Below are 10,859 nucleotides of genomic sequence, written 5' to 3' on the forward strand. Positions count from 1 at the left end.
TATATATATATATATATATATATATCAAATACTCGACTTTCAGTGAATTCTAGCTATATATATATATTTATTTTATTATATATATTATATATATATATATATATATATATATATTATATATATATAATATATATATATATATATATATATATATATAATATATATATATATATATATATATATATATATATATATATATATATATAAATAAAAGAAATACTTGAATTTCAGTGTTCATTTATTTACACATATACATACACATAACACTCATCTACTCATTGTTGAGTTAAGGGTTGAATTGTCCATCCTTGTTCTATTCTCTGTCACTATTTTTCTAACCATGCTGAACACCTTTCGCAGGTACCCAGAAAGGTTTCGAGTACCACCAAAAAAACTGAAGACAGTATAAAAATCTGTGTTAAAGGTGTACAAATACTGTTTGAATAATAAGCATGTTATTTTTTTTTTTACAAATGAGGGTTAAGAGTTCAGTACTAAAAAAAAGAGAAAAGAATGTGGCTTAAGTACAGTTTTTTAATTGAGCATTTTTTGGTTGGGTTGTTTATTTATTTTGAGTAACTTCTATACATTTCTAAAAGGGGAGGAATGTAATAGTGATCTATGTTTGTCTGTTGCCATCTCCTGGTGAGTGTTGGCTATAGCGTACTGGGGTTACTTTTTGGTTGGCCAACGATTTACGTGGCGTTGCGCACCTGACGTCACTCAGGTCCGCATGGAGCTGGAGGGGGCGTGGCTTCCAGCTCCGAACTGAATTTCGGGAGATTTTCGGGAGAAAATTTGTCCCGGGAGGTTTTCGGGAGAGGCGCTGAATTTCGGGAGTCTCCCGGAAAATCCGGGAGAGTTGGCAAGTATGATTCCGACTCCATTTCCATGTCTCAGCAACTAGATGGCTTTGATTAATAATGAGCGTATTACAAGAATATAAATACATTCTTACTGGACTGTCTGATGACGATGTTGTTGGACACAGCCGTGCCGTGATCGTTGTGGGCTGTACACTGGTACGTCCCCTCGTAGGCCTCGGCCTTCTCACCGCTGATGTCTATGACCAGAGTCCCTGAGCCGGGCTTCATCAGAACTTTGGAGTCTTTCTCCACATCGAAATGGGTTCCGTTTCTTGTCCACGAAAAGCTACCAAAAAATACAAAACCAGGAAGAAAAGAGTTAGAGCAGAGCTGGGCAAATATATGGACTGGGAGGCCACATTGAGAGAAACAAAATGTGTCTGGGGAGGCCAAGCTAAGTTGTGGTGAAGAAGGAGCTGAGCCGGAAGGCAAAGCTCTCAATTTACCGGTCGATCTACGTTCCCATCCTCACCTATGGTCATGAGCTTTGGGTTATGACCGAAAGGACAAGATCACGGGTACAAGCGGCCCAAATGAGTTTCCTCCGCCTTAGAGATAGGGTGAGAAGCTCTGCCATCCGGGGGGAGCTCAAAGTAAAGCCGCTGCTCCTCCACATGGAGAGGAGCCAGATGAGGTGGTTCGGGCATCTGGTCAGGATGCCACCCGAACGCCTCCCTAGGGAGGTGTTTAGGGCACGTCCGACCGGTAGGAGGCCGCGGGGAAGACCCAGGACACGTTGGGAAGACTATGTCTCTCGGCTGGCCTGGGAACGCCTGATAATGTGTATATATATATATATATATATATATATATATATATATATATATATATATATATATATATATATATATATATATATATATATATATATATATATACATATATATATATATATAAAACCGGCGGGTGTGTTCTAACTATCGTGGGATCACACTCCTCAGCCTTCCCGGTAAGGTCTATTCAGGTGTACTGGAGAGGAGGCTACGCCGGATAGTGGAACCTCGGATTCAGGAGGAACAGTGTGGTTTTCGTCCTGGTCGTGGAACTGTGGACCAGCTCTACACTCTCGGCAGGGTCCTTGAGGGTGCATGGGAGTTTGCCCAACCAGTCTACATGTGCTTTGTGGACTTGGAAGAAGGCATTCGACCGTGTACCCCGGGAAGTACTGTGGGGAGTGCTCAGAGAGTATGGGGTATCAGACTGTCTGATTGTGGCGGTTCGCTCCCTGTATGATCGGTGTCAGAGCTTGGTCCGCATTGCCGGCAGTAAGTCGGACACGTTTCCGGTGAGGGTTGGACTCCGCCAAGGCTGCCCTTTGTCACCGATTCTGTTCATTACCTTTATGGACAGAATTTCTAGGCACAGTCAAGGCGTTGAGGGGATCTGGTTTGGTGGCTGCAGGATTAGGTCTCTGCTTTTTGCAGATGATGTGGTCCTGATGGCTTCATCTGGCCAAGATCTTCAGCTCTCACTGGATCGGTTCGCAGCCGAGTGTGAAGCGACTGGGATGAGAATCAGCACCTCCAAGTCCGAGTACATGGTTCTTGCCCGGAAAAGGGTGGAGTGCCATCTCCGGGTTGGGGAGGAGATCTTGCCCCAAGTGGAGGAGTTCAAGTACCTCGGAGTCTTGTTCACGAGTGAGGGAAGAGTGGATCGTGAGATCGACAGGCGGATCGGTGCGGCGTCTTCAGTAATGCGGACGCTGTATCGATCCGTTGTGGTGAAGAAGGAGCTGAGCCAGAAGGCAAAGCTCTCAATTTACCGGTCGATCTACGTTCCCATCCTCACCTATGGTCATGAGCTTTGGGTTATGACCGAAAGGACAAGATCACGGCTACAAGCGGCCGAAATGAGTTTCCTCCGCCGGGTGGCGGGGCTCTCCCTTAGAGATAGGGTGAGAAGCTCTGTCATCCGGGGGGAGCTCAAAGTAAAGCCGCTGCTCCTCCACATGGAGAGGAGCCAGATGAGGTGGTTTGGGCATCTGGTCAGGATGCCACCTGAACGCCTCCCTAGGGAGGTGTTTAGGGCACATCCGACCGGTAGGAGGCCGCGGGGAAGACCCAGGACACGTTGGGAAGACTATGTCTACCGGCTGGCCTGGGAACGCCTCGGGGTCCCACAGGAAGAGCTGGACGAAGTGGCTGGGGAGAGGGAAGTCTGGGCTTCCCTGCTTAGGCTGCTGCCGCCGCGACCCGACCTCGGATAAGCGGAAGAAGATGGATGGATGGATGGATGGATGGATGGATGGGAAGTGTCGGAGGCAGATATTTACATATATCCGAATTTAAGTGATACTTCTTTTTATTTCATTGTCATATTACAAAACAGCTAGTGTTTCTCTTCCAAATGTGGTCTTTTGGTTGTCTGCAAAACTGTGTGCTTAACCTTGAAGTGAGGAATGTTAGAGAGAGCGATAATAAGCATTTGTTTTGGCTAGAGAGACATGACTGCCAGGGGGGGGGGGAAGAGAGACTTAAGAGGAGAGGGGTTTTGGTCGAGGGGGAACAGACCATCTTGGCGGCGCGATAGAATGTTCTATACTGGACTGGTCTAAATGTATATATATACAGGTAAAAGCCAGTAAATTAGAATATTTTGAAAAACTTGATTTATTTCAGTAATTGCATTCAAAAGGTGTAACTTGTACATTATATTTATTCATTGCACACAGACTGATGCATTCAAATGTTTATTTCATTTAATTTTGATGATTTGAAGTGGCAACAAATGAAAATCCAAAATTCCGTGTGTCACAAAATTAGAATATTACTTAAGGCTAATACAAAAAAGGGATTTTTAGAAATGTTGGCCAACTGAAAAGTATGAAAATGAAAAATATGAGCATGTACAATACTCAATACTTGGTTGGAGCTCCTTTTGCCTCAATTACTGCGTTAATGCGGCGTGGCATGGAGTCGATGAGTTTCTGGCACTGCTCAGGTGTTATGAGAGCCCAGGTTGCTCTGATAGTGGCCTTCAACTCTTCTGCGTTTTTGGGTCTGGCATTCTGCATCTTCCTTTTCACAATACCCCACAGATTTTCTATGGGGCTAAGGTCAGGGGAGTTGGCGGGCCAATTTAGAACAGAAATACCATGGTCCGTAAACCAGGCACGGGTAGATTTTGCGCTGTGTGCAGGCGCCAAGTCCTGTTGGAACTTGAAATCTCCATCTCCATAGAGCAGGTCAGCAGCAGGAAGCATGAAGTGCTCTAAAACTTGCTGGTAGACTGCTGCGTTGACCCTGGATCTCAGGAAACAGAGTGGACCGACACCAGCAGATGACATGGCACCCTAAACCATCACTGATGGTGGAAACCTTACACTAGACTTCAGGCAACATGGATCCTGTGCCTCTCCTGTCTTCCTCCAGACTCTGGGACCTCAATTTCCAAAGGAAATGCAAAATTTGCATGGTTGGGTGATGGTTTGGGGTGCCATGTCATCTGCTGGTGTCGGTCCACTCTGTTTCCTGAGATCCAGGGTCAACGCAGCCGTCTACCAGCAAGTTTTAGAGCACTTCATGCTTCCTGCTGCTGACCTGCTCTATGGAGATGGAGATTTCAAGTTCCAACAGGACTTGGCGCCTGCACACAGCACAAAATCTACCCGTGCCTGGTTTACGGACCATGGTATTTCTGTTCTAAATTGGCCCGCCAACTCCCCTGACCTTAGCCCCATAGAAAATCTGTGGGGTATTGTGAAAAGGAAGATGCAGAATGCCAGACCCAAAAACGCAGAAGAGTTGAAGGCCACTATCAGAGCAACCTGGGCTCTCATAACACCTGAGCAGTGCCAGAAACTCATCGACTCCATGCCACGCCGCATTAACGCAGTAATTGAGGCAAAAGGAGCTCCAACCAAGTATTGAGTATTGTACATGCTCATATTTTTCATTTTCATACTTTTCAGTTGGCCAACATTTCTAAAAATCCCTTTTTTGTATTAGCCTTAAGTAATATTCTAATTTTGTGACACACGGAATTTGGGATTTTCATTTGTTGCCACTTCAAATCATCAAAATTACATGAAATAAACATTTGAATGCATCAGTCTGTGTGCAATGAATAAATATAATGTACAAGTTACACCTTTTGAATGCAATTACTGAAATAAATCAAGTTTTTCAAAATATTCTAATTTACTGGCTTTTACCTGTATATGCAAAGCTTTGCAAATATATTACAAAATACCTATTCTGTCTCTGGTGGTTTTTCAACTCAGCTTTAAGTGTCGTAAAGAGCTTGGGAGCGACTTGTGACTTGAATTCCCTGGGAGGAACAACTGGTCCAAAACGCAACAGAAGCCAAGCTGTATGTGTGTATAAATGATATATACACATTTAGCTGTACAGTATGTTTGTTTGGGTTCCTTTTTTTTCCATACCAAAAGTCACAATGTGTTCTAAAAAGTTATGACAGACCACCTCAAAAAAATGGAATGGAATTTTACAGTTTTTTACTGAATGAGACACCCAAAATGTACATTAAAATAAAGAAAATTGGTATTTACAATATTAACTATGAACAATAAAAGACTGAATATTAACAACATATGAACATCGCTCCTCAATAGACATATTTTACATCACGCAAACAGTTGAAACTTTTAAATACCTGGGCGTAACCTTGGACAATAAACTCACCTTTGATCAGCACACCACGGACATTCAAAAAATAAGTCAACAAAGACTGTCAGCCATCCGTAAACTTAAAGGACTATACGTTGCACCTCACCATTGTTCAAGCCACCCTTATGTACTGTTCCACATGTTTTTTCACTATGCTTTCTGTAACCAACCGGACCAAACTCACACGCATTACAAACATAGCAGCTAAAATCATCGGCCTACCCACACCCAACATTTCAGATTTAAACCACAGGTCCATCATTCGACTGGCAAACACGATAGTCCAGGATATCACTCACCCACTGCACCAATACATCATCCCACTACCATCAGGGCGCAGGTACAGAACCATCAAATCCCGCCTCAGGAAAAGCTTTATCCCTGCAGCTACAGCCGCCCTTAACAGCAGGCCCGGCCGACCTGTCTGATAAGCCTGTAAATGCGTTGGTCATGTATGATGTCTTTTTGTTATTTTTGTTTCGTGATGTGTAATGTTTATAGTTTGAATGTACGGCAGTGAAAATTAATTTCCCCAACGGGAACTAATAAATCTAAATCTAATCTAAAACACAACAAAAATGTAACAAACAGCAAAATAAGAATGTATCACCCAGGTATCCTCATATAAATATTTAGGGGTTCATATTGATAATCTTCTCTGCTGGAAGACACATATTGACAAACTGTGCAATAGACTGCAACAGAGGCTATATTTTTTGCGAAGATTAAGATTGTACGGCGTAAGCAGCCACATCATGATGATTTTCTACCGTGCCATTGTAGAGAGCATCATTAGATACGGGATCACCTCATGGTTTGGCAACCTAACCGTTAAGCTAAAAAGCAAACTGGCCGGCATGCATACAACGGCAATGAAAATCGTAGGGAGGAAAGAATATGAGCCTATACAGAGCATCTATGAGCAGGCAGTTGGGAAAAAAGCTAAGAAAATTATTTCCAACTCACAACATCCACTCTTTCCTGAATATGGAACCCTGCCATCAGGGAGAAGACTCCGGGTCCCACTATGCAAATTTAACCGCCTTAAATTATCATTTGTCCCAGCCTCCATTAAGCTGACCAACAATGTGCAATAGAATTTTAATACATAGGTTAGCACTTTTTTAGCACACAGCACTTTAGCACATAGCACTTTAGAACTAAGCACTTTAGCACACAGCACTTTATCCATGAGCTCTAGTGCAATGCACATTGGTACTTTATCTTTATCTCCATACTGTAGATTTTATGCCTACATCAAAGTGCCACCTATGTCTATCAAGCTCCATGTTCTGATGTTTAAATGTTAGTTGTATGGTTGTGGTTGTGTCTGTGCTTGTGTTTTTGTTCTGTTGTTTTTGGGTATGTTAAGAAAGCAATGATGCACTGTGCCCAAGACAAATTTCCCCGCGGGGACAATAAAGTTGAACCTTGAACCTTGAACCTTGATTTACTAGCAAGCTGGTCTTGCTTTGCTTCTAAGAGACAAAACTCAAATAGAATTTGAAAATCCAAGAAAATATTTAAAGACTTGGTCTTCACTTGTTTAAATAAATTAATTTATTTTTTTTACTTTGCTTCTTATATAACTTTCAGAAAGACAATTTTAGAGAAAAAAATACAACCTTAAAAATTATTTTAGGATTTTTAAACACATATACCTTTTAAATTAATTCCTCTTCCTTCCTGACAATTTAAATCAATGTTCAAGTAAATGTTTTTTTTTTTACTGTAAAGAATAATAAATACATTTTAATTTAATTCTTCATTTTAGCTTCTGTTTTTGCGATGAAGAATATTTGTGAAATATTTCTTCAAACTTATTATGATTAAAATTCAAAAAAAATATTCCGGCAAATCTAGAAAATCTGTAGAATCAAATTTAAATCTTATTTCAAAGTCTTTGGAATTTCTTTTAAAATGTTTGTTCTGGAAAATCTAGAAGAAATAATGATGTGTCTTTGTTAGAAATACAGATTGGTCCAAATTGTTATTGTCATGTCTGTGTAATCATGTTTTGTTTTAAGTCATGTTTTGTTTAGTTATAGGACTCTTTAGTTTCTGTCTTTTCACTCTCTTGTCTTGTTTCCATGATTACCCCATTAGTTTCACCTGTTCCACGTTTGGACTCATTGTGCACTCTTGATTGTCACCATAGCAACCCATTAGTTTTCACCTGTCACGTCACGCACCTGTTTCACGTCTTGAGTCACGCACCTGTTTTCGTTAATCATGTCTGTAGTATTTAAGTTCAGTGTTTTTCAGTTTGTCTTTCTGACGACCTCACCACATTTATGCTTCTGTACACTCTTCATCCTCTAAGATCCTGCTTCATGTCCCTTGTCATAGTAAGTTTTTGTTCCATGTTTATAGTCTTTTTGTTTTTCATAGTTTGTTCTCCGCTACTGTGCGTGCTTTTCATTTGTACTTTTTTTGCTATAGTCTTTTGGTTTCATAGTTTATTCTCCGCCTCTGTGCGCGCTTTTTGTTTGATCCTTTTAATTTTGTATTTATAGTCTTTAAATAAAAAATGTACTTACATTCCCGTCTCGCCCGAGCCAACTTTCCGTTGCATCCCGGAAAAGCTAACACCCAGGACCAAGTCATGACAGTTATATATTCTAACAAAGTGCAAATTGGATATTAACCTATTTAAAACATGTCATCAAAATTCTAAAATTAATCTTAATCAGGAAAAATTACAAATGATGTTCCATAAATTATTTTTTTAATTTTTTCAAAAAGATTCGAATTAGCTAGTTTTTCCTCTTCTTTTTTTCGGTTGAATTTTGAATTTTAAAGAGTCGAAATTGAAGATAAACTATGTTTCAAAATTTTATTTTCATTTTTTCCGTGTTTTCTCCTCTTTTAAACCGTACAATTAAGTTTTTTTTCATCATTTATTCTCTACAAAAAACCTTCCGTAAAAGGAAAAAAAATGTACGACGGAATGACAGACAGAAATACCCATTTTTTTATGTCCAGTTCAAAGTGTGACATGATTTATTTAAAAATTTGAGAGTTGACTTTTGTATTTGACATGAGTTATTATTTGTACAAACATGGTGCAAAGTAATTCATGATTTGTTAAAAAAAATGTTAGTGGCTAGCTAGTTAAAATGGGATATTGTGATTTCACAAGACTGTCTTAGAAGTGATCATTTGAAAATGTTCAATTTGAAAAATGTGCACTTAGAGAAAATATAAAAATAAAGTGTTGCATATTGATATATATCTGTTTCTATATACATTTATTGTGATAAATCATTAAGATGATCAGTGTTTCCACAAAGATAAATATCATTAATTATTAATAATAACATCCATCCATCCATCCATCTTCTTCCGCTTATCCGAGGTCGGGTCGCGGGGGCAGCAGCCTAAGCAGGGAAGCCCAGACTTCCCTCTCCCCAGCCACTTCGTCCAGCTCTTCCTGTGGGACCCCGAGGCGTTCCCAGGCCAGCCGGGAGACGTAGTCTTCCCAACGTGTCCTGGGTCTTCCCCGCGGCCTCCTACCGGTCGGACGTGCCCTAAACACCTCCCTAGGGAGGCGTTCGGGTGGCATCCTGACCAGATGCCCGAACCACCTCATCTGGCTCCTCTCCATGTGGAGGAGCAGCGGCTTTACTTTGAGCTCCTCCCGGATGGCAGAGCTTCTCACCCTATCTCTAAGGGAGAGCCCCGCCACCCGGCGGAGGAAACTCATTTCGGCCGCTTGTACCCGTGATCTTGTCCTTTCGGTCATAACCCAAAGCTCATGACCATAGGTGAGGATGGGGATGTAGATCGACCGGTAAATTGAGAGCTTTGCCTTCCGGCTCAGCTCCTTCTTCACCACAACGGATCGATACAGCGTCCGCATTACTGAAGACGCCGCACCGATCCGCCTGTCGATCTCACGATTCACTCTTCCCTCACTCGTGAACAAGACTCCGAGGTACTTGAACTCCTCCACTTGGGGCAAGATCTCCTCCCCAACCCGGAGATGGCACTCCACCCTTTTCCGAGCGAGAACCATGGACTCGGACTTGGAGGTGCTGATTCTCATCCCAGTCGCTTCACACTCAGCTGCGAACCGATCCAGTGAGAGCTGAAGATCCTGGCCAGATGAAGCCATCAGGACCACATCATCTGCAAAAAGCAGAGACCTAATCCTGCAGCCACCAAACCAGATCCCCTCAACGCCTTGACTGCGCCTAGAAATTCTGTCCATAAAGGTTATGAACAGAATGTGTGACAAAGGGCAGCCTTGGCGGAGTCCAACCCTCACTGGAAACGTGTCCGACTTACTGCCGCCAATGCGGACCAAGCTCTGGCACTGATCATACAGGGAGCGGACTGCCACAATCAGACAGTCCGATACCCCATACTCTCTGAGCACTCCCCACAGGACTTCCCGAGGGACACAGTCGAATGCTTTCTCCAAGTCCACAAAACACATGTAGACTGGTTGGGCAAACTCCCATGCACCCTCAAGGACCCTGCCGAGAGTATAGAGCTGGTCCACAGTTCCACGACCAGGACGAAAACCACACTGTTCCTCCTGAATCCGAGGTTCGACTATCCGGCGTAGCCTCCTCTCCAGTACACCTGAATAGACCTTACCGGGAAGGCTGAGGAGTGTGATCCCACGATAGTTAGAACACACCCTCCGGTTCCCCTTCTTAAAGAGAGGAACCACCACCCCGGTCTGCCAATCCAGTGGTACCGCCCCCGATGTCCACGCGATGCTGCAGAGTCTTGTCAACCAAGACAGCCCCACAGCATCCAGAGCCTTAAGGAACTCCGGGTGGATCTCATCTACCCCCGGGGCCTTGCCACCGAGGAGCTTTTTAACTACCTCGGCAACCTCAGCCCCAGAAATAGGAGAGCCCACCACAGACTCCCCAGGCACTGCTTCCTCATAGGAAGACGTGTTGGTGGGATTGAGGAGGTCTTCGAAGTATTCCCTCCACCAATCCACAACATCCGCAGTCGAGGTCAGCAGAACACCATCCTCACCATACACGGTGTTGACACTGCACTGCTTCCCCTTCCTGAGGCGGCGGATGGTGGTCCAGAATTGCTTCGAAGCCGTCCGGAAGTCGTTTTCCATGGCCTCACCGAACTCCTCCCATGTCCGAGTTTTTGCCTCTGCGACCGCTGAAGCCGCACACCGCTTGGCCTGTCGGTACCTGTCCGCTGCCTCAGGAGTCCTATGAGCCAAAAGAACCCGATAGGACTCCTTCTTCAGCTTGACGGCATCCCTCACCGCCGGTGTCCACCAACGGGTTCTAGGATTACCGCCACGACAAGCACCAACTACCTTGCGGCCACAGCTCCAATCAGCCGCCTCGACAATAGAGGCGCGGAACATGGTCCATTC

General features: G+C 43.3%; 1 protein-coding gene across 6 annotated transcripts in view; it reads right to left on the reverse strand.

Moving 5' to 3' along the window:
• The window catches only part of nrcama (neuronal cell adhesion molecule a), a 171,780-nt gene that overhangs the window by 88,157 nt on the left and 72,764 nt on the right, over positions 1-10,859 (reverse strand). For all 6 annotated transcript variants that reach the window (XM_061961427.2, XM_061961423.2, XM_061961422.2 and 3 more), the window contains exon 5: positions 959-1,152. In XM_061961427.2, the coding sequence (XP_061817411.1) occupies positions 959-1,152 (194 nt within the window). The remainder of the gene's footprint in view (positions 1-958; positions 1,153-10,859) is intronic.

Source organism: Nerophis lumbriciformis, linkage group LG05 (genome assembly GCF_033978685.3).
Source record: "Nerophis lumbriciformis linkage group LG05, RoL_Nlum_v2.1, whole genome shotgun sequence".
Taxonomy (NCBI): Eukaryota; Metazoa; Chordata; class Actinopteri; order Syngnathiformes; family Syngnathidae; genus Nerophis; species Nerophis lumbriciformis.